This window comes from Lepidochelys kempii, chromosome 3 (assembly GCF_965140285.1).
Source record: "Lepidochelys kempii isolate rLepKem1 chromosome 3, rLepKem1.hap1, whole genome shotgun sequence".
Taxonomy (NCBI): domain Eukaryota; kingdom Metazoa; phylum Chordata; order Testudines; family Cheloniidae; genus Lepidochelys; species Lepidochelys kempii.
The window spans coordinates 186,915,270-186,940,185 of record NC_136382.1 but is presented as its reverse complement, the minus strand read 5'-3'; the positions used below and the strand labels follow the sequence as shown (position 1 = coordinate 186,940,185).

At 44.8% G+C, this 24,916-nt stretch overlaps 1 protein-coding gene across 9 annotated transcripts in view; it reads left to right on the top strand.

Moving 5' to 3' along the window:
- Positions 1 to 24,916, top strand: part of CCDC88A (coiled-coil and HOOK domain protein 88A) — a 359,905-nt gene that overhangs the window by 105,447 nt on the left and 229,542 nt on the right. For 8 of the 9 annotated variants that reach the window (XM_073339323.2, XM_073339320.2, XM_073339322.2 and 5 more), the window contains 3 exons: positions 720 to 789; positions 15,518 to 15,576; positions 20,561 to 20,644. In XM_073339323.2, the coding sequence (XP_073195424.1) occupies positions 720 to 789; positions 15,518 to 15,576; positions 20,561 to 20,644 (213 nt within the window). Of the gene's footprint in view, positions 1 to 719; positions 790 to 15,517; positions 15,577 to 20,560; positions 20,645 to 24,916 lie in introns of those variants that run through there. The other variant, XM_073339324.2, reaches the window with a different exon arrangement.

Below are 24,916 nucleotides of genomic sequence, written 5' to 3'. Positions count from 1 at the left end.
GAATCATACCAGTGCAGCTACACAGATGGGTGGCGGTTAATAACATTAATTGTCACAAATCCAAGTCCAGGCAAGCCTCCAAAAGTATGTACTTGGAAATAAAGGAAAGTGGATCTTTCATGGTAGTTTGCTTCACTTACAGTTTTAAGCATTTTAAGAATACCTGTGTATTTTGTTTTAGATTTAGTTAATACCTGCATAACTCTCTGTTAAAACATATAAGCAAAACAACAGCTAGTAAAAAGTGGAATGACTAATATTTGTAATTTTCATTTTCTTAAATAAAGTATAAAGTAAATAAATACATTTATCAATTGTCTATTAATAGGACTGTAAACATCAGCTAATTTAAAAGGCTTTTTTTTTTTTTTTTTTTTTTGCTGCATTCTTCCTTTGATTCAGGATCTGTAGGCTGGCTCTGTGCCACTAGGGGATTTCACTATTCTGGGACTTCACTACACTTCAGTGCCCAGTTATAAGAGTTCTGCAGCCAACAGAAAGAGAACAAAGCTTTTGTAGAACTGATGCAAAGCTTTAAGGTTTTTACAAAGCCCAAATAGTTAAATCTAGAATATGTGTGAATGAGTTTGAATTAAGATATATGTTATTTAGAAGCTACTCCTATTTCACTAATTTCAATTTAAGTGTGATTAGCATTTGATGTTTGACTTGGTTCAGTACACATGAATTAAAAATATTAATTTTATCAATTTCCACAGGAGACTTTGCAGCAGTTGATCATGATGTCTTTGCCAAATGTCTTAATAATTGGCAAAAATCCTTTTTCTGGTAAGTGTTTTTTATTTTTTATTTTTTTTTCAATTTGTAGTTAGTTCATTGAAAATGTAGCTCAGGTAGGAATGAGCCACGCCAGAGGGCTTGATGAAAATTTTAGCAAACACTTGACTACAGAATGATGAATTTCATTGCTTCTGCTCAGATCTGAAGGTCAACAATAAAAACCACAAAATATTAAACAAATAAAACCTTGAGGTAGAGATGCTCCCATTGGGATTTATATTAAACTATAACTGTCTTTTTAATTTTTTCTATGCCATGCTTCAGTGCATGACAAGAGGAATTATTTCTCTTGGGCAAGAGAAACCATTTCAAACAAAACTACCTATCTGTTATCTCTCTTGTGAAATCCACTATTTTGAATCTTGACATTATCCTTGACCCTGAGCTTTCCTTTCGCCTCCCATATCTGTAAATCTGTCTCAATAGCCATGTCTGTAACATATCCCATTTTCCTGGGTACTGTGCCTCCACTCATTTGTGACTTTATCTTTTCTAATCTTGACTGTTGCTGCTATCTTCTCCTAGGACACTGAGGGTATGTCCACATAGCCCATGGAAGCAAGTCTCTCAGCCATGGCTGACAGACTTGAGGTAGAGGGGCTTGCACTAACATTCTGAAAATAGCTGTATAGATAGTGCTTTGAAGTCATAGCTTAGGCTCTGAAGCCAAGGGGTGGGGCGGATTTCAGAACCTGAGTTCCAGCTGCAACTTCAAACTATTGTCTATGCAGCTATTTTTAGAGCGCTGGCGCAAGCCCGTTAGCACACATCTGTCGACCCAGCTGGGAGGCTCACTTCTGGGAGCTGTGTGCACATATAGCCTGGGTCTCAACTCCCTAGGTTTTAGTATAAATAGAATACTTCTGCCTCATTTCTCATGTGTAGTAAGAAGTCTGAACATGTTCCTGCCATTCTCAAACACCACTGACTGTTCAGTTATTGCATGTTATAGTTCAAAACATTCCATGGATTTTCTTTTACCTGCTTCAGAGACCTCATCTCTTTTTATTAGTTTTTTCTTTTATTGCCTGTGATCATTTAACACCTGCTTCTGTCTTGTTTGACTGAGTCCTTCATTTTTTAAAAATGTTAATAAAATCAGATGTGAGGGGCCAGGTACTGTCATGTATCAAAAACTGATTAAGAGAGAGAAAACAAAGATAGGAGTAAATGGTTAATATTTGTAATAGGAAAAGGCTAACAGTATGGTATCACAAGGTTAAATACCAGGTCATTGTACTTAAATATATTAAGTATCTGGAAAAGGGATGAGCGGTGAGGTAGCAAAATTTGAAGATGGCACAAAATTATTTAGGAGGACTTGTGGCACCTTAGAGACTAACTAATTTATTTGAGCATAAGCTTTTGTGAGCTACAGCTCACTTCATTGGATGCATTCAGTGGAAAATACAGTGGGGAGATTTATATACACAGAGAACATAAAACAATGGGTGTTACCATACACACTGTAATGAGAGTGATCAGGTAAGGTGAGCTATTACCAGCAGAAGAGCGGGGGGGGGGGGGGGGGGGGGAGGAGAACCTTTTGTAGCGATAATCGAGGTGGGCCATTTCCAGCAGTTGACAAGAATGTCTGAGGAACACCACACGATCCATTGTCTACGGCCAAGCTCTACAATACAACCGCATTTGCTCCAACCCCTCAGACAGAGACAAACACCTACAAGATCTCTATCAAACATTCTTACAACTACAGTACCCACCTGCTGAAGTGAAGAAACAGATTGACAGAGCCAAAAGAGTACCCTACTACAGGACAGACCCAACAAAGAAAATAACAATGCCACTAGCCATCCCCTTCAGCCCCCAGCTAAAACCTCTTCAACACATCATCAAGGATCTACAACTTATCCTGAAGGACGACCCATCACTCTCACAGATCTTGGGAGACAGGCCAGTCCTTGCTTACAGACAGCCCCCCAACCTGAAGCGAATACTCACCAGCAACCGCACAACAGAACCACTAACCCAGGAACCTATCCTTGCAACAAAGCCCTTTGCCAACTGTGTCCACATATCTATTCAGGGGACACCATCATAGGGCCTAATCACATCAGCCACACTATCAGAGGCTTGTTCACCTGCACATCTACCAATGTGATATATGCCATCATGTGCCAGCAATGCCCCTCTGCCATATACATTGGCCAAACTGGACAGTCTCTATGTAAAACAATAAACGGACACAAATCAGACGTCAAGAATTGTAACATTCAAAAACCAGTTGGAGAACACTTCAATCTCTTTGGTCACTCGATTACAGACCTAAAAGTGGCAATTCTTCAACAAAAAAACTTCAAAAACAGACTCCAACGAGAGACTGCTGAATTGGAATTAATTTGCAAACTGGACACAATTAACTTAGGCTTGAATAAAGACTGGGAGTGGATGTGTCATTACACAAAGTAAAACTATTTTCCCATTTTTATTCCCCCCTCCCCACTGTTCCTCATACATTCTTGTCAACTGCTGGAAATGGCCCACCTTGATAATCACTACAAAAGGTCCCCCCCCTCGCTCTCCTGTTGGTAATAGCTCACCTTACCTGATCACTCTCGTTACCGTGTGTATGGTAGCACCCATTGTTTCATGTTCTCTGTGTATATAAATCTCCCCACTGTATTTTCATAGAATCATAGAATATCAGGGTTGGAAGGGACCTCAGGAGGTCATCTAGTCCAACCCCCTGCTCAAAGCAGGACCAATCCCCAATTAAATCATCCCAGCCAGGGCTTTGTCAAGCCTGACCTTAAAAACTTCTAAGGAAGGAGATTCTACCACCTCCCTAGGTAACGCATTCCAGTGTTTCACCACCCTCCTAGTGAAAAAGTTTTTCCTAGTATCCAACCTAAACCTCCCCCACTGCAACTAGAGACCATTACTCCTTGTCCTGTCCTCTTCTACCACTGAGAATAGTCTAGAACCATCCTCTTTGGAACCACCTCTCAGGTAGCTGAAAGCAGCTATCAAATCCCCTCTCATTCTTCTCTTCTGCAGACTAAACAATCCCAGTTCCCTCAGCCTCTCCTCATAAGTCATGTGTTCCAGACCCCTAATCATTTTTGTTGCCCTTCGCTGGATTCTTTCCAATTTATCCACATCCTTCTTGTAGTGTGAGGCCCAAAACTGGATACAGTACTCCAGATGAGGCCTCACCAATGTCGGATAGAGGGGGACGATCACGTCCCTCGATCTGCTGGCAATGCCCCTACTTATACATCCCAAAATGCCATTGGCCTTCTTGGCAACAAGGGCACACTGCTGACTCATATCCAGCTTCTCGTCCACTGTCACCCCTAGGTCCTTTTCCGCAGAACTGCTGCCTAGCCATTCGGTCCCTAGTCTGTAGGTAGGTGTGCATTGGGTTCTTCCGTTATAAGTGCAGGACCCTGCACTTATCCTTCTTGAACCTCATCAGATTTCTTTTGGCCCAATCCTCCAATTTGTCTAGGTCCCTCTGTATCCTATCCCTGCCTTCCAGCGTATCTACCACTCCTCCCAGTTTAGTATCATCCGCAAATTTGCTGAGAGTGCAATCCACACCATCCTCCAGATCATTTATGAAGATATTGAACAAAACCGGCCCCAGGACTGACCCCTGGGGGACTCCATTTGACACCGGCTGTCAACTAGACATGGAGCCATTGATCACTACCCGTTGAGCCCGACAATCTAGCCAACTTTTTACCCACCTTATAGTGCATTCATCCAGCCCATACTTCTTTAACTTGCTGACAAGAATACTGTGGGAGACCGTGTCAAAAGCTTTGCTAAAGTCAAGATACAATACATCCACCGCTTTCCCCTCATCCACAGAACCAGTAATCTCATCACAGAAGGCGATTAGATTAGTCAGGCATGACCTTCCCTTGGTGAATCCATGCTGACTGTTCCTGATCACTTTCCTCTCCTCTAAGTGCTTCAGGATTGATTCTTTGAGGACCTGCTCCATGATTTTTCCTGGGACTGAGGTGAGGCTAACTGGCCTGTAGTTCCCAGGATCCTCCTTCTTCCCTTTTTTAAAGATTGGCACTACATTAGCCTTTTTCCAGTCATCCGGGACTTCCCCCGTTCGCCATGAGTTTTCAAAGATAATGGCCAATGGCTATGCAATCACAGCCGCCAATTCCTTTAGCACTCTCGGATGCAACTCGTCCGGCCCCATGGACTTGTGCACGTCCAGCTTTTCTAAATAGTGCCTAACCACCTCTTTCTCCACAGAGGGCTGGCCATCTGTTCCCCATGTTGTGATGCCCAGCGCAGCAGTCTGGGAGCTGACCTTGTTCGTGAAGACAGAGGCAAAAAAAGCATTGAGTACATTAGCTTTTTCCACATCCTCTGTCACTAGGTTGCTTCCCTCATTTATTTTCCACTGAATGCATCCGATGAAGTGTGCTGTTGCTCACGAAAGCTTATGCTCAAATAAATTTGTTAGTCTCTAAGGTGCCACAAGTCCTCCTTTTCTTTTTGCTCATGATGGGAGAAAACTGAGAGGAACTTCAGACACACCTAATTAGGTTAAGTGTATGGGCAACCTGATGGGAGATGAAATTCAGTGTTGACAGATACAGTGTGAAATGTACATTACAATGAGTAATTTGAGCTACTCATATACCTTACGTGGTCCTAATTTAACTATCAACTCAGGTAAAAGGCCTGGCCATCACTGGGAAAATTCCATGAAGAGCTCTGCTCTAGCTGCAGCAGTGATTTAAAAAAAAAAAAAAAAAGCAAAAACGATGTTAGGCTGGAAAATCATTTGGAAAGAATTACAATGCCATAATATAAATCAGTGGTATGCCCTCACTTGGAGTCCTGTGTTCAGTTCTCAAAAATTATATAGCAGAAATAGAGGTGCTTCAGAGCCAGGCAGTGAGAATAAGAGGTATGGAAAAATTCTCATGAACAGTGATTGAAAAGATTGAGAGGAAAGGAATAAGATGAACATTATAAAAATATATAAAATAATGGATGATATAGAAAAGATAAATCAGGGTCTTCTGTTCATCCTATTTCATAATGAAAGAACAAGGGGACATTCAATGAAATTTGAAAGTGACAAAATCAGAATTGATAATTTGATATTTTTTCACCTAATGCACACTGCCTGTATAACTTATTGCCACCATCACTGATGCTAGGAATTTATCAGATGTCAAAAAAGAACTGGGTGCTTATTTGGATTCAAAGATTAAATAAGAGTTTTGGAAAGAGTATTAACCCTTATGCTTCAGGCCATACCAGTCCCTAACTTTTAGGTTTTAAGAGGAAACTTTCCCTGGGGGACAGGTTCTTCAATAACTGTGTATTCAAGGGTTTCATACACCTTTCTTTGAAGCATCTAGTACAGACTGCTGTTGGAAGATAGGATATTAGACTAGATGGACCACTGGCATGATCCAGCATGGCACTATTGTGTTCCTCTGTTACTTCCTTAATATAATGGCATATTTCTAATGGTGGAACACTAAAATCCTGTCTTGAGTTGGATCCATTGAAAATTATGTGCACTCGGTGAGGTATTTTAGGGAAAATCTGAAATCTCTCCCTGCAAGATACGGGTAAGGGAATAATAGCCAGCATTTATATTAAACATATTGTAGGGAGACATGTTTGCACATGACAGCTTAGCATTTCAAAATACAGAAGTATGAAAGCTAAGGCATCCCAATATACCCATGAAAATGTTGTCTTAATATAGAAGGGGAAAATGTAATAGAATGGGATTGTTGTATGATTATTTGCAGATTGACTGTCATCCTGGCAGGATTATTAAATATAAAAGCCATGGTCTCAGTTCACTCCACAGGAATGAGGCATGATCCTGCCAACTGCAATTTTTAACTGAAATAATGCTCCCTTAGTAAAATACATATTTTTAATTTATGTGAGATCCTAGTTGTTGTTTTTGTGATTTTTGTATTTGCATTGACTTATGTTGACCTTTTGAACATACAATAAATATCAAACTTGGGTACCTAAATAAGTGGTCTAATTTTCAGAGGTGTGGGTCTGTAAACCCACAGTTTTAATTTACTGTAGTGTGAAATATGCTTGATTAGCACACTTCAAAATGAGGTCACTTATTTAAGCGTGTAAATAGAGACTTAAGGTGCCTAGATTTAGATACACAAATTTGAAAACTTTGGCTAGAATGCTTACAAGTAGTAAATGTAAATAGGATGGGAGTGCATATGTTGCTCTTGTCTGGACAATTTGAGGATTGAGGACAGCAGCCAGGAATAGATCCAAGTGTCTGTCTGTGCCACCAGTGTAGGTAGTGGAAAAGTGCACATTTTTTTCTTCCCCTTCTGAACACAGCAGGGAGGTATCTTTCACTTTTTCACCTCACTCCACTCTTATGGGCCTTACTAGTCTGACAGGGAACCCAGGAGTTGCATTTACATATGCTGGCTCCCCCTGGTTCCATGGATGGCTTGAGGCTTTAATCTCTGGCAAATGAACCTCTCCTACTCTTCCCTGAGCAGTGCCCTGCACTGTCTCGCTTCGCACGAACAGCATAGCCAGTACCAGTAGCCCCGCTTCTCCTCAGAATCTGAGTGGGTTTCCGAGCCAGACTCCTCATTCTCACCTGCTTGCTCCTACAGTCTGGATCCTCGGCAACTGCCACCCTCTCTGCCCACATACTGACCTTCTTCCAACATGTGGTTCTGCTATCCCCAAGGGCCACCGATGCCCAGCGACACATACGCTTGACCCTATTGGCCTGTTTGTGACCCTTTCCAAGACTGCGGGGTGCTGCCGCTGCCACCATACTGCACCCTCCTCCATTTATGAAGAACTGCAGGAGGTTCCCATTCCACTGGCACTGACGGTTCCCATTGGGGCCTCGTTGTCCCCATACGATGCGCTTATTTCTCCTTCCCTCTACCCTCCAGTCGACCATAGCCAATACCATGACCTGCTTTGGTGAGTGGTTGTGGCTCTCAACCTCTTGGTGGAGGAGGTCCAGGACTTGAAAAACCTGTTCCTGGATGTTCTGCCACTGCTGGGACCCTCCCGGACTGTCCTCCCTATCCACGTGGCCATCCTCCAACTGGCCCAAGTGGTCTGGCGCACCCCAGCCTCCTGTGTCCCTACTACGAAGTGCACTGAATGCCGCTACTTCATCTGATTTACCTGTTTACACCACCCAATTCGCTTGTGATCCATGCAGTGACTGAATGCTCCTGCCAGCAACACTTCAAGGCCACCTCATAGAATCATAGAATCATAGAATCATAGAATATCAGGGTTGGAAGGGACCCCAGAAGGTCATCTAGTCCAACCCCCTGCTCAAAGCAGGACCAATTCCCAGTTAAATCATCCCAGCCAGGGCTTTGTCAAGCCTGACCTTAAAAACCTCTAAGGAAGGAGATTCTACCACCTCCCTAGGTAACGCATTCCAGTGTTTCACCACCCTCTTAGTGAAAAAGTTTTTCCTAATATCCAATCTAAACCTCCCCCACTGCAACTTGAGACCATTACTCCTCGTTCTGTCATCTGCTACCATTGAGAACAGTCTAGAGCCATCCTCTTTGGAACCCCCTTTCAGGTAGTTGAAAGCAGCTATCAAATCCCCCCTCATTCTTCTCTTCTGCAGGCTAAACAATCCCAGCTCCCTCAGCCTCTCCTCATAACTCATGTGTTCCAGTCCCCTAATCATTTTTGTTGCCCTTCGCTGGACTCTCTCCAATTTATCCACATCCTTCTTGAAGTGTGGGGCCCAAAACTGGACACAGTACTCCAGATGAGGCCTCACCAATGTCGAATAGAGGGGAACGATCACGTCCCTCGATCTGCTCGCTATGCCCCTACTTATACATCCCAAAATGCCATTGGCCTTCTTGGCAACAAGGGCACACTGCTGACTCATATCCAGCTTCTCGTCCACTGTCACCCCTAGGTCCTTTTCTGCAGAACCGCTGCCTAGCCATTCGGTCCCTAGTCTGTAGCTATGCATTGGGTTCTTCCGTCCTAAGTGCAGGACCCTGCACTTATCCTTATTGAACCTCATCAGATTCCTTTTGGCCCAATCTTCCAATTGGTCTAGGTCCTTCTGTATCCTATCCCTCCCCTCCAGCGTATCTACCACTCCTCCCAGTTTAGTATCATCCGCAAATTTGCTGAGAGTGCAATCCACACCATCCTCCAGATCATTTATGAAGATATTGAATAAAACCGGCCCCAGGACCGACCCCTGGGGCACTCCACTTGATACCGGCTGCCAACTAGACATGGAGCCATTGATCACTACCCGTTGAGCCCGACAATTTAGCCAGCTTTCTACCCACCTTATGGTGCATTCATCCAGCCCATACTTCCTTAACTTGCTGACAAGAATACTATGGGAGACCGTGTCAAAAGCTTTGCTAAAGTCAAGAAACAATACATCCACTGCTTTCCCTTCATCCACAGAACCAGTAATCTCATCATAAAAGGCGATTAGATTAGTCAGGCATGACCTTCCCTTGGTGAATCCATGCTGGCTGTTCCTGATCACTTTCCTCTCATGCAAGTGCTTCAGGATTGATTCTTTGAGGACCTGCTCCATGATTTTTCCAGGGACTGAGGTGAGGCTGACTGGCCTGTAGTTCCCAGGATCTTCCTTCTTCCCTTTTTTAAAGATTGGCACTACATTAGCCTTTTTCCAGTCATCCGGGACTTCCCCGGTTCGCCACGAGTTTTCAAAGATAATGGCCAGTGGCTCTGCAATCACAGCCGCCAATTCCTTCAGCACTCTCGGATGCAACTCGTCCGGCCCCATGGACTTGTGCACGTCCAGCTTTTCTAAATAGTCCCTAACCGCCTCTATCTCCACAGAGGGCTGGCCATCTCTTCCGCATTTTGTGATGCCCAGCGCAGCAGTCTGGGAGCTGACCTTGTTAGTGAAAACAGAGGCAAAAAAAGCATTGAGTACATTAGCTTTTTCCACATCCTCTGTCACTAGGTTGCCTCCCTCATTCAGTAAGGGGCCCACACATTCCTTGGCTTTCTTCTTGTTGCCAACATACCTGAAGAAACCCTTCTTGTTACTCTTGACATCTCTGGCTAGCTGCAGCTCCAGGTGTGATTTGGCCCTCCTGATAACATTCCTACATGCCCGAGCAATATTTTTATACTCTTCCCTGGTCATATGTCCAACCTTCCACTTCTTGTAAGCTTCTTTTTTATGTTTAAGATCCGCTAGGATTTCACCATTAAGCCAAGTTGGTCGCCTGCCATATTTACTATTCTTTCGAATCATCGGGATGGTTTGTCCCTGTAACCTCAACAGGGATTCCTTGAAATACAGCCAGCTCTCCTGGACTCCTTTCCCCTTCAAGTTAGTCCCCCAGGGGATCCTGGCCATCCGTTCCCTGAGGGAGTCGAAGTCTGCTTTCCTGAAGTCCAGGGTCCGTATCCTGCTGCTTACCTTTGTTCCCTGCGTCAGGGAACCTCCCCGCCAGGGGCACCGGAAAAGGGGGCGGAGCAAGGCCCTCCCCCTTTTTTGAAAGTGGACAGGCCTGGTCCATCCACTTTTTGCCATGGGCCCCACCCCTGCCCCTCCTCTTCCCCCCCAAGGCCCCGCCTCCTGGCCAGGCTGGCAGCTGGAGCCCAGGCAGCTGTGGGGAGCCGTGGACCCTCCATCCGCCCAGAGTGGGGGGACCTGAGAGCAGCCTCCAGACCATGTCCCCTCACCCTGGACCCCCCCACCCAGGGCAGGTGGTAGGTCTGTGTCTCCCCACGGCTGCCTGGGCCACTCTTACCATAGCCTGGCTTCAAAGCCTCGCCCCCCTGCTGGAGCTGGGTTGGCATAAGAGATGCACTGGCAGCTGTGTGGAGCCCTTCACCTGTCCTGGGCTGAGACACGGGTCAGGGGTTACTCTCGGGCCCACCTACCCCAGGCAGGTGGAGGAGCCTGAGCTCCCCGGTCCCGCGCCGGCTTCTGGCTTGCTGGGAGCAGGCTTTCAGGGAAAAGAGGAGGAGCAGGGTGGCGAAGAAATTGGACCTTCTGGGGTGCAAAGTTTATTCCTCTGTGGGCCTCCAGTTCTGTATTGCCACTTACTAGGCCTTTTTGGCAAAATACAATTTCCTTTCCTACCTGAAGCTAGTGGAGTTCCAGGCTTTCCTCCTGGTGGAGAAACAGCAAGATTTCCAGATGCTGCTGAACGAGGGCAAGCTGGTTGCCAAGGTGGCTCTCTAAGCTGCAGTCGAAGCCGCTGACACTGCGTCCCACACTCTAGTGACCGGTGTCATGCTCCACCAGGATTCCTAGCTCCAATTCTCCAGCTTCCCTACGGAGATCCAGACCACTGAGGACCTCCCCTTTGACAACCAAAAACTCTTTAGCGACAAGACAGACAAATTCCTCCACTCTTTCAAGGATTCCCGTGCCAATTTGTGGTTGCTTGGTATTTACACCCCAGCCACGATCTGCAGGCAACAAAGACCCTTTCCGTGCCACCTACCAGCCCTACTTTCAGTGTCCCCAGAAACAGTCTTACTGTCATCCGCGCATCCAGCGACACAGCTATTACAGAGAATCATAGACTGTCAGGGTTGGAAGGGACCTCAGGAGGTTATCTAGTCCACCCCCCTGCTCAAAGCAGGACCAATCCCCAACTAAATCATCCCAGCCAGGGCTTTGTCAAGCCTGACCTTAAAAACCTCTAAGGAAGGAGATTCCACTACCGCCCTAGGTAACCCATTCCAGTGCTTCACCACCCTCCTAGTGAAAAAGTTTTTCCTAATATCCAACCTAAACCTCCCCCATTGCAATTTGAGACCATTACTCCTTGTTCTGTCATCAGCTACCACTGACAACAGTCTAGATCCATCCTCTTTGGAACCCCCTTTCAGGTAGTTGAAAGCAGCTATCAAATCCCCCCTCATTCTTCTCTTCTGCAGACTAAATAATCCCAGTTCCCTCAGCTTCTCCTCATAAGTCATATGCTCCAGTCCCCTAATCGTTTTTGTTGCTCTCCGCTGGACATTTTCCAATTTATCCACATCCTTCTTGTAGTGCGGGACTCCAAACTGGACACCATACTCCAGATGAGGCCTCACCAATGCTGAATAGAGGGAGTGATCACGTCCCTTGATCTGCTGGCAATGCTCCTACTTATACAGCCCAAAATGCCGTTAGCCTTCTTGGCAACAAGGGCACACTGTTGACTAATTTCGCCGCTGGCACTTCTGCTGCCTCGGTTCCCTCACACCATCTGTCCAAACAGCCATTTTGACTCCTCCCTTGAGACCTGCGAACCTCCTCCTACCTCTCCCACAGTGACCCAGATCGTTTTTGTGGGTCATCTTGCCTGGCTCACCCAAAATTTGGGCAAGATTATTGATGGGTTCTGGACATCATCCACCGGGGTACTTGATAGAATTCCTCTCATTTTCCCTCATCGTCCACCCCTTGGTGGCCATGGGAATCCTTCCCACCACAGCCTCCTCCGGAAGGACACCATAGAATGAGTTTCTCGTCATTACTGTGACCGTGGGTTCTATTCCCCCTATTTCCTTATGCTGAAGAAGGGGAATGGCCGTCGCGTGCTTCTGGACCTTCAGTTGCTGAACATGGTCACGCTCCCTCTCATTTGCCCATGCCTTCTCCTTCGAGCCTGGTTCACGGCTCTTGATATGAAGGATGCTTATTTCCATGTTGACATCCACCCAGCTCATTGGAAGTTCCTTCGTTTCATGGCGGGACATTCTCATTACCAGGTTTGGGTCCTTCCCTTTGGTATCACCACTGCTCCCCACGTGTTTGCAAAGGTCTTTGCTGTCACCGCAGCCCACATGAGTTGTTTTGGCCACTCCGTGTTTCCTGGATGAGTGGCTCCTTGTTGTGCCGTCGTGCACCTTTATCTCCTCTCCACTATCCAGACCCTCTGGGCTCTCCTTGCTGGCCTGGGCATCTGTATCAGCGAGGACAAGGGCACACCTACCTGTATGTTCACGTTTATAAGGGCATGTCTGTATTTTCTCGTGGGTCGAGTCTTCCTCCCAACGGACTGTTTTGCTACCCTTACCTTTTTCATCACGCAGCTACGCTGCAAACTGCATATGCACTATCTACCAGTGCCTTTCCCTCCTGGGCTGCATGGCGGCCTGCATCTCCATAACACCTCATGCCAGCCTGCATATGCGCTGCCTACAACTGTGGCTCCGGTCAATCTGCATGCTGCAGTTGGACCTTTTGAACAAACTGGTCCTGCTTCCCACCCAGTTCCTCCATCCTGGCTTCCCACACATGGTGGACCAACACGTCCAAAATCTTGGTCAGCACTCTGTTCGTTCCTCCCACTGCTCACACCACTCTTACCACGGATGCCTCCCTTGCTTGGGGAGACGCTCATTTGGAGGGCCATATGGCACAGGGCCACTGGATTCCGCGAGAGGTGTGGATGTACATCAACATTCTGGAATTGCGGGCTGCCCGCCTTTCCTGTTGGGTGTTCCTGTCCCTCATCAGATCCCGGCACATTCAGCTGCTGTCTGACAACATGACAGCAGTTATGTATATCAACAAGCAAGGCAGTGCCTGGTCCTTCTCCCTCTGTGCAGAGGCCATTTTCCTCTAGAACTGGTGCCTCAGGCATGGGTTCACCCTCCATGCATGCATCTCCTGGGTACCTGGTGGACACACTCAGCAGGTCCTTCTATGCATATCACCTCTTTGTGACTGCTGCAAACCAGAAACTTCCCCTTTTCTGTTCCAAAGGAACCCTCGGGCCAGGATCACAGGGTGACGTCCTTCTCTTGCACTGAACCACCGAACTATGCTATGCCTTTCCGCCCATTCCCCTGCTCCCGCAAGTCCTGAGCGAGGTGTGGCAGGACTGCATGATGGTCATTCAGGTAGCCCCCTCCTGGCCTTGCCAGTATTGTTTCACTGATGTCCTCCACCTCTCTGCTCACACCCTGATCTGCCTTCCCCTCCTCCTGGATCTCTTCACACAGGTGTAAGGTTGCCTGTGGCACTCCAACCGAAAGCTGTTCCCACTTATGTGTTGGTATTTGGATGGGGTTCATGTGTAGGCAAAGCATGTTCCATACCAATGCACATTCGATACCCATGCACAACATCCTCACACACAGCAGACAGCAGTCTACCAAGCAAAACTGCGACACTTCACCACCTGGGTGCACCGCCACCACTACCCTCTGGACTCCATCTCCATTCCCATCCTCCTGGAGTACCTTCTCAGGCCTTGCCACCTCTTCCATCTGCGTCCACCTGGCGATGCTGAGTGCCTTCCTCCTCCCCGTGGACAGCTTCTTGGTCTTCACTCACCTGACCACCACCCTCTTCCTGCGTAGCCTACTCAATGCCTTTCTGTCAGTGTGGAATCCTACCCATTCTTTGGACCTGAATCTCGTTCTCTCTGCCCTCACTAAGCTGCCTTCAGACCTCTCGCAACTTGCTCTCTCGCCCACCTCTCTGTGAAGATGATCTTCTTGGTGGCCATCACCTCGGCAAGACAGGTGAGCGAGCTAGCGGCCATGATGGCCGACCCACCCTTTACTGTCTTCCACAAAGACAAAGTCTCCCTGTGCCTGCACCCCAAATTTCTCCCCAAGCTGGCCTCTCCATTCTACCTCAGCCAGTGCATCCACCTTCCGATCTTCTACCCCAAACTGCACATCTCCCCCAAAGGGAAAACGCTGCATTCTCTCAATGTCTGCCGGGCACTGACCTTTTATCTCCAGTGGACCCACGTCTCACCCAGGCTCTTCCTTGCCATCACAGAACACTGCCGGGGCCATGCCCTCTTCTCCCAGTGCCCCTCTTAATGGATCTCCCATTGCATTGAGGAATACCCTCTCTCACATTCCTCCGCCTCCGGGAGTCAATGGCCCACTTCACACAGGCGTGTGCTGCCACGTGTGCCTTCCTCGTGGACATGCCATGGCAGGACATTTGTAAGGCGGACACGTGGGCCTCTGTCCACACCTTTACCACTCGCTGTGCCATTGCTGCAGCAGCGGTGGTGGATGTAACAGTCGGCTGTGCCGTCCTACAGACTGTAACTTCTTGTGAGTCCTTCCACCCATCTCCAGGCTGAACACTGCTTGCTGCTCACCCACATCTGGAATCCATATAGGGACCATCACTCAAAGAAGAAGAGGAGATTACTTATTGTAATTGAAGTTTCTTCAAGATGTGTGGTCCGTCCCTATTTGGATTCCAATACCCGCCTTCAGTCCCCTCTGTTGCGGGATCCATTGCATGCTGGTAAGAGGGACCTGTAGTGGTATAGACCTGCACAGCCTCTTAAAGCCTCGGACACACCGCATGGCCTATGCATGTGTGGATCAACAGACACTACTACAAACAGCTCTGGCACGTGGTGCGCATTCGCAGTCATGTCTGGAGTCCAAATAGGGACCATACATCTCAAAGGATCTCCAGTTACAGTAAGTAACCTCCTCTTATTTTTGAAACTACTTGTGAGTAATCAAGTGTGTGTGTGTGCTGAAAGTTACTATTTTAAAAGACAAAGGAACAAGGAGCTGAAAGCTTTGAGATACATTCCCTCATCATCTTTGTTATTATTCTGAACTAAGCCAAAATGCTCAATTGTATAAAGATAATGGTGATAAATAAAATGTGCAATTCAGTAAAAGAGCTTTTCATAAAGAAAGATCAGATTTGAAACCCTATCTGAACAGTTACTTGCACCCACAATAATTTATTTTATTTTAGAGCCAGGCACTGAAGAAATTAAAAAACTACTTTTACTCTTACTTGGCTGTGCAGTTCAGGTAAGTATTTAAATATGTTTCTTTACATGCTGTTGTTGTATTACACATTTTTAATGGTTGTTTCCTGATGCAAACATATCCTCTCCTCTCCTCATCCCCCCAATTTGTTTTTTAATACAGCATTAACTCAAATCAGGAAATTCCAACAGTTTTAAGATTGCTTTAACAATATTAAGATGGTGACATTGCAAATTCTGTATATTTTATAGTATAAATAAATAACAAAGTATCTTTGTCTTAATGTATTAAGGTTTACATTTAGTAAGCAAAATTGGAATGCTTAATATGACACACAAACAACATGAATGAGTTAATATTGTTTGAGCAACCTTAATTTTTAGCATTTCTCGTTGTTTTATTAATGTTAATTTGTTTTATTTAGTTTTCTTGGTGTTCTAAAGTTAAAAGTGCATTATATTTCCCCCTTTCATAAATTCTGTTTAAGAGGGTCATTCAAACTATCAAAGAATTATTTTACTTTTGAAGAAAAAGCATTATAAAATATTCTTTTAAAAGAAAATATTTGCATCTAGGCTGCCTATTTGTGTGCTTGATTTAAGTTCAATTGAAACTAAATAACTGAACTCCCTTATGCATTCCCTATAATCAAAGTTTCTATTGCAAATCATAGAAAGTGTGTATCTTTATCAATCTTAGGGCCAAATTATGAACCCTTTAGTCCTATTGATAAATATTTACTTACACAATTAATCTCATGAGAACATAAGAACGAGCATACTGAGTCAAACCAAATCTTCCAAGAGTCACCAGTGCCAGGTGCTTCAGAGGGAATGAACAGAACAGGTAAATATCATTCCCAGCTTCTGGCAAGCAGAGGCTAGGGACACCATCCCTTCCCATCCTGGCTAATGACCATTGATAGACCTATTCTCCATGAATTTATCTAATTGATTTCAATGGGATTATTTGCACGAGTAATTGTTCACCAGTGGGAATAAGGCATTCAGAGTGGTAGCCTTAAATAAATAATGGAAACGAAACTGACCTTTAATGTGCACATTAGAATTACAGGCAAGGTCTGGGTTTACCAAACTGGTGTGGATATGACAGGACATTGACTGGCAAAGTATAATGTAATGAGCAAAATAAGATGTAGGTGAAATTCTGTTGTATATTTAAGATATAATAGTAATGGAATAACGCATTTTCATAGGATAACAGTCACTTGATGTTTGTTTTGGTATCTATGAAATAAAGTCCCACCTTTTCACTGTAGCTCTAACCAGGCCTCCATTTTGGCATTGTAACCCACTAATCAGGATTGGCGCCTTAAAATTGTCAATTATCTTTGCTACACGTTCTAAATTGTGCTCATACAGTAACTCCTCGCTTAACGTTGTAGTTATGTTGCTGAAAAATGCTACTTTAGGCAAAACGATGTTAAGAGAATCCAGTTTCTCCATAAGAATTAATATAAATGGGGGGTTAGGTTCCAGGGAAATTTTTTTCGCCAGACAAAAAACTATATTTTATATATAGATAGATACATATGCGCACACAATATAAATTTTAAACAAACAATACTGTACACAGGAATGATGATTGTGAAGCTTGGTTGAGGTGGTGAAGTCAGAGGGGGGCATATTTCCCAGGGAATGCCTGGTGAAGTCAGAGGGGGGCATATTTCCCAGGGAATGCCTAACGGCTAAATGATGAACTAGGACTTGGCTGAGCCCTCAATTGTTAACACATTGTTGTAGAGTGTGAGGCTACATTAGCAAGGCAGCAGGAATGGAAGGAGGGGAGACAGCATGGCAGAGAGAGACAGAGACTGTGTGTGTGTGTGTGTGTGTGTGTGTGTGAGAGAGAGAGAGAGAGAGAGAGAGAGAGACGTGCATTGCCGCTTTAAGTAGGCTTACCCCACTCTAGGTACACTGCCTTTTTAAGCAGATAAGCGAGTTGATACAGTAGCTGCTGCCAGCAAGCTCCCTCCATTCTGAGCCCTGTCTTGTCCCCTCCCCTGTGGAGATGGGGGAGCAGGAGTGAGGGGAGGGGGACACCCTGACATTAGCCTCCGCCCCCCCCTCCCCGCCCCGCAAGCAGGAAGCTCTTTGGAGCAGCTCCGAGACAAGGGCAGGAGCAGCACATGGCAGTTAGGGGAGGGACAGCTGAACTGCTGGCAATTGATAGCCTGCTGGGCGGCTGCTGCACAGGGAACTTAGGGGAGCAGGGAGCTGATAGAGGGGCTGCCGGCCAACCCTGGTTTCCAAGCCTCCACCAGCTAGCTCCAACAGGCTGCTCTTTTTGCAAGCAGTGGACAAAGCAGGCAGCTGCCAAACAATGTTATAAGGGAGCATTGCACAACTTTAAATGAGCATGTTTTCTAATTGATCAGCAATGTAACAATGCTAACCGGGATGACTTTAAGTGAGGAGTTACTGTAATTATTTGTACCTGCATAAATAAAGGCCAGGGTTTGAAAGTCTGACATGAACTGAAAAGGTAAAGCTGAACTAAATTAGTATCAGTTAATTATCTGGTACAGATATCATAAAGTATCAAGGTGAAGCTGAGAGAGTCATTTTCAGATTAGAAGACATGGATCATATGATGATGATCTGTTATACAATTTTATTAGGGATATCAAGCAATTAAAAAAATTGTGATTAGTGGTGCAATTAATGGTGTGAAACAATAATAGAATACCATTTATTTAAATATTTTTGAATGTTTTCTACATTTGCAAATATATTGATTTCAGTTACAACACAGAATACAAAGTGTACAGTGCTCACTTTATATTATTTTTGATTACAAATATTTGAACTGTAAAAAAACAAAAGAAATAGTATTTTTCAATTCTACAATCTCTTTAGTGCAATCTCTTTATCATGAAAGATGAACTTACAAATGTAGAATTATGTACAAACATACCTGCGTTCAAAACTTAAAAAAAAATACATCTTTAAAGCCTACAAGTCCACTCAGTCCTTCTTCTTGTTCAGCCAATCGCTCAGACCAACAAGTTTGTTTACATTTGCGGGCAATAATGCTGCCTGCTTCTTGTTTACAGTGTCACCTGAAAGTGAAAACAGGCATTCATATGGCACTATCATAGCCGCCGTTGCAAGATATTAAAGATTCATATGTCCCTTCATGCTTCACCCACCATTCTAGAGGACAAATGTCCATGCTGATGACAGGTTCTGCTCGATAACGATTCAAAACAGTGCAGACCAATGCATGTTGATTTTCATCATCTGAGTCAGATGCCACCAGCAGAAGATTGATTTTGTTTTTTGGTGGTTCGGGTTCTGTAGTTTCTGCGTCGTATTCTTGCTCTTTTAAGACTTCTGAAAGCATGTTCCACACCTCGTCCCTTTCAGATTTTGGAAGGCACTTCAGATTCTTAAACCTTGGGTCGAGTGCTGGGTGTTGGGATGAAACGTAACATGAAATATATGACAGAATGTGGGTAAAACAGAGTAGGAAGCATACAATTCTCTCCAAAGGAATTCAGTCTTGATTTAATTAACACGTTATTTTTTTTAACAAGCATCATCAGCATGGAAGCATGTCCTCTGGAATGGTGGCTGAAGCATGAAGGGACATACGAATCTTTAGTATCTGGCATGTAATTACCTTGCAATTGCCATGCGAACCCCTATTCTCACTTTCAGATGACAGTGTAAATAAGAAGCAGGCAGCATTATCTCCTGTAAATGTAAAGAAACTTGTTTGTCTTAACGGTTGGCTGAACAAGAAGTAGGATCGAGTGGACTTGTAGGCTCTAAATTTTTACACAGTGTTGTTTTTGAGTGCAGTTATGTAACAAAAAATGCCTACATTTGTAAGTTGTACTTTCATGATAAAGAGATTGCAGCACAGTACTTGTATGAGGTGAACTGAAAAATACTATCTGTTTTGTTTATCATTTTTATAGTGCAAATATCTGTGATAAAAAATAATATAAAGTGAGCACTATACACTTTGTATTCTGTGTTGTAGTTGAAATCAATATATTTGAAATTGTATAAGAACATCCAAAAATATTTAATACATTTCAATTGGGATTCTATTGTTTAACAATGCGATTAAAACTGCGATTAATTGTTTTATGTTAATTGTGCGAGTTAAGTGCGATTAATCGATAGCCCTAAATTTTATGTTTATTATACCAAAAGGCTAGTGTAGATTGAATTTAGTCTGAGAGGGCTCAGTTGAGTAACATTTACTCACTGTGGCACCAATCCAGCAATGACTTGTGCGCCTGCTGATCTGTGTGTATATGGTTAGTTGCACTATTCATGTGCATATAAATCTTTCTTCTACTTTGCTGATCCCCTTCAATCAGATTAAATGAAATCTACACTGACCTACTGAAAATAAAATTATTAGAAAACATCATCACATGATCCATGTCTCGTGATCTGAAAATAACATAACTTCTTGTCTGTGTAAAGCTAAAATGGTATTTAAGTCTTTTTGCAGGATCAGGGCCTATAACATGATTAGCTTGTAACTATCCAATTTGATTAAAGATCATACCTATGATAGTTCATTAAATTAATGACCACTTTATCCATGAAAGTTGTGGGTTTTTTTTAAACTATGCTAAACTTTTCTAAATACGCTATTTTTGATTGGGTCAAAGTTAATTAGAAAAGTACAGTATACTGTACAGCTGGTTTCAGTTGAATAGTGTAAAAAACAGTTCAGGGAGATTGGTTGTTTGAGTACTAAAAAAAGGTATTTATGAAGTAAACATCATCATAGAATCTGAGCAAGAAATAAGTTAATTTTAAGAAGCCCCCTTCATCAATTTTTTTCAAAGTGAATATAGTGTCAGTTCACTAATATTAAAAGTCAAGCAGAAACTACAATATTTTGCTATAATTACATTCAATCTGTACTAGCCAGTTAGGGGATTGGACAGCTGATAATTATTTTTTCGTCAGCTTTTAGCTCTCAGGATATACTAAGGAGATACGATAAATAATTGTGGTTAATGTATTTCTTTTAGTGTCAGAAAAAAGAAGAATTCATTGAAAGAATCCAAGGTTTAGATTTTGATACAAGAGCAGCTGTTGCTGCCCACATTCAAGAGGTATTTGTTACTTTTGTACTACCTGATATCCAAGTGATTTTTATTTTTGCTGGAATATTAAGGAAAGAAGAATAATTTTGTTTAGTCAAAAACAAGGCAAATCTATTTGACATTAACATTAAACGATTGCATTAGAGAACATTAATTGAGAAGGCTTTATTTTATAAGAGTGAGAGTAAATCACATTTCTTCTAAAGGTGGTACTTGAATAAAAACATTTTTTTCATACTGAATAGTTTTTTCCATCACAGAATCATAGTAGTGTAGGACTTGGTGGGATCTTGATAGATCATATACTCTAGTCTGCTGCACTGAGGCAGGAGTCAGTATTATCTAGACCATTCCTGAGAGGTATTTGTCTAACCCAGGGGTGGCCAAACTGCAGCATACTCTTTTACAGTTAAAGTATGGCTTGTGGAACCCCCCACTCCTTTCCCATTCTCTGTCTACCAGACTGAGAGGGGGAGAGACTTGGGGCTTCTGCCCGGTGATGGTGCTAGGGGCTTCTGCCAGAGACGTCTGGTGCCTGCTGAGAGTGAAGGGGCATAATTTGAAGGTTCGGCACCCCCAACAGCTTGAATTATGCCCCACCTCTTATCGTCAGCGGCCCCTCCCTGCAGCTCCCAGGTGTTAGCTCCGTGTGGAGAGGCATCGGCAAACACCTGGGAGCTGCAGGGAGGGGCTGTCGCTTTAGCTTTGCGGGGAGAGGCAGCAGCTCTTCCTGCAGCTCCTAGCTGTTTGCCGCTGCCTCTCCGCACGGCCACAGCTCCCAACTTGCCAGATCCAGCAGCTGCTGTGCAGGGATGGGGCTGGCAGCACCATGTGACCTAGCCAGCAAACCCTGGCAAAAATCTTGGGGGAGGGGCATGTGATACCATATGCCTCCCCCTCGCATTGCCTCTGGCAGAATGAAGTGTGTGTGTGTGTGTGGGGGGGTGTCTTGGGGCTTCAGCCCCAGCTCTCGAACTTCTGAAGATTGTGATATGCTGCTTGGAGGGTTGGTACGTTTGGCCATCTGTGCTGTTCCTTAAAACCTCCAATGACTGAGATACCATAGATAATTTGTTCCAATGCTTAACTATCCTTACAGTTAGGAAGCTTTTCCTGATGTCTAACCTTTAATGGGCTTAAATTGCAGCAATGGCGATTACTTTTTGTGTTGTCCTCAGTGGATAAGGAGAACAATTTATCACCCTTCTCTTTATGACAACCTTTTATATACTAGAAGACTTATCACATGCCCCAAGACTTCTCTTCCCAAACTAAACAAACCCAATTTTTTCTTTGAGTAGTGTCCCTGTGGGTGCTCCATGGTAGGTTTGTTTGTGTCTCCCCACTGCTGATTGTAGAACTTCAGTAGTAGTGTTCATTAGGCCCACACATGCGCTGTTGGTCTCCCCTCGTGCTGCGCCATGAGGCTAGTGAGCACACGCGGGCTAAGCCTCCTCAGTTACTTCTCAACTGCCCCTTATTAGAGATGGATTTTGCTTTATTCACTTTTATATAGTTATTTTGTTAATATAGTATAGTTTATTGTTCTTTTCCCTCTTATTTTATCCCACCAAAAATTAAAAAAAAAAAAACAAAAACAAAACTCCCCCCAAAACTTCATTTTCCTGCTTTTTTTTTCCCTTCCAGGGATCCTTCCCCCCCACTCCCCCATTGGGTATACCCGGTTCACCAGCTTTCAAGAAGCGCCTCACTTGCAAGGAGGCAATTCCGATTACAGACAAGGACTCTTAAGTGCATTTGTCGCCTTGGGGAGGGCCACATCCAGAAAAAGTGTAGTCTCTGCCAGCAAATCTGGCCACATTCCCATAAGGACAGACTGCTCAGGCAGAAGATTATTTTAATGGAGGCTGCTTTCAGACCCACGCAGAACTTGTGCTGCAAGTGCCTGGATAGATGTGAATCTTCTCCACAGCCATCTAAGGGGTGTGGATCGAAGAAACAGACTGCTGACCCCTCCTAGAAGTCATCTTAGAGGAGAGCCAGAAGTCCCCAAAAGTGAGCCCTGAGATCTCCATAGGCATTCTCCATCTTGTTCGGTTTCTTGGACACCAAGACCATCTTAGTCCAGAACTCATGGCTCACAGAGACCAACAGCAGTCGGTACTGTTGACATGTCCACGGACCTGATGGGCACGGGCACTGAGTCATCGGCACCGAGAGACAGGAGTAAGCACTCCACTAAAAAGGCACCCCCAATACGCGAATCATTATCAGTACTATCATCAATGCCTCACCCGGCACCAGAGCAGGTCGTATGGACAAGACCCCTGTCCGCCTCTGACACGCAACACTGGGGCAGTCAATACCAACAGAATTCTTCCACTCCAGCAACCTCCGTATATCAGATGTACTGGGATCCCTGCTTCTTGGTACTGCAACCTCTGCACTGAGCCTCTGCTTGGCATGGGAATTGTCACCGCTGCCATGCCTCAATCCCCAACTCTCTAGCAAAAGTTCAGACAGTGTGCTGGAGGAAAGAACATCCCAGTACTCCTCTCAGGCTTCATATGGTGCTCAGTACAAGCAAGGCCCATACCTGCAGATGTTCCCACCACCGAAATCATGGTACAGCCACCCATGGGCACTGCCACCACGCTCTATGCCACCACTATCCCCGTGGTCTTATTGGGACCCGTGGGAAGCATACCGCCAACATGTCTCTCGAGCTCCAAGCCTCGTCTGGGATCCCTCAAGGCATACCCCTTCAGCCGCGGCTTCCAGAGCTTTGGAACCTCCAAGACATCCTGGAGAAACAGGAGGATGATACTGGGGAAGAGGTGACACTGAGGACCATATCTTCCTCCTTTCCTGACTGTTATGCCTTCCCCACCATATCTGGCAGACCACTTTCATCTCTTCCAGGAAGTGGCAAAGAGGATGGTGGACACCCTTAAGATACCATTGAAGGAAGTCAAGGACACCCACCATCAGCTCTTTGACATCCCCCACTCCTCGTCCTCCTCCAAGATTGCCCTCCTGATTAATGAGACTATTTTAGACCCAGCAAGAACAATATGGCAAATCCCGGTGATAGTAGGACTGACGTGCAAGTGAGCAGACAAAAAGTACTATGACCCATGAAGGAATCTGAATTCTTTTTCTCCCACCTACCACCCAACTCCATCATGGTGGATGCCGTCAACTCATGCGGCTGATGACATGAGTCGAGGGCTACTCCACAAGACTGGGATTGAAAGCGCCTGGACCTTTTTGGTAGGAAGGTGTACTCTTGGCTACATTCCATTTCCGTATCACCAACTATCAGGCCTTCACAGTGAAATACGATTATATTAACTATTCAAAGTTGAATGACTTTACTGAGTTGGTGCTAGAGTCACACTGTGACCAATTTAAGGCCATTATACAGGTGGGACAAGTAGTGGCAAGGACAAAGCTGCAATCAGCCCTCAACGTTGCTGACAAAGTAGCTAGCTTAATTTCCATGGCAGTGGTGATGTAATGAACATCATGGCTCCATCTGTCAGATTTCCTGAAATCCTGCAGTCTACTGTTGAGGACCTCCCCTTTGAGGCCACAAAGCTCTTTGCAGAGAAGACTGACGCTTCCCTTCATACCCTGAAGGATTCGTGGGTTACATTCCAGTCGTTGGGTATCTACACGCTGGGACAAAGGAGACAATTTAGTCCCGAGTCCCAGCGTAGACCATATACATCCCAATATCAACCTCAGTGACAATACAAACTGCAAAGGAAGAAAGCAAAATTCCCCAAGCAGAAACTATCTGGCTTGCAATCTTCATTGTCCCAGCCCTCTATGTCCAAACACCAGTTTTGACAGGCGGGTCGAAGCGCCACTGGACCACTCCCACCAACTGATACAGCCGACCAATGCTTCACACCCATTTGATCACCGAGTGGCAGTATTCCGCAGTGCCTGGAAACGCATAACATTGGACTGATGGGTCCTAGAAATCATTTGAACTGAGTACTCCATCTATTTCAGTTCCCTACCCCCTCCACAACACCCTTCCTTGTCCCTCTTCAGGGATCCTTCTCATGAGTTTAGAACAATGGGGGAGGGATAGCTCAGGTGCGGGAGGATAGCTCAGTGGTTTGAGCATTGGCCTGCTAAACCCAGGGTTGTGAGTTCAATCCTTGAGGGGGCGATTTACAAATCTGGGGCAAAAATTGGGGATTGGTCCTGCTTTGAGCAGGGGGTTGGACTAGATGATCTCCTGAGGTCCCTTCCAACCTTGATATTCTATGGTTCTATGACAAGAAGTCAATAGTCTCCTCCAGT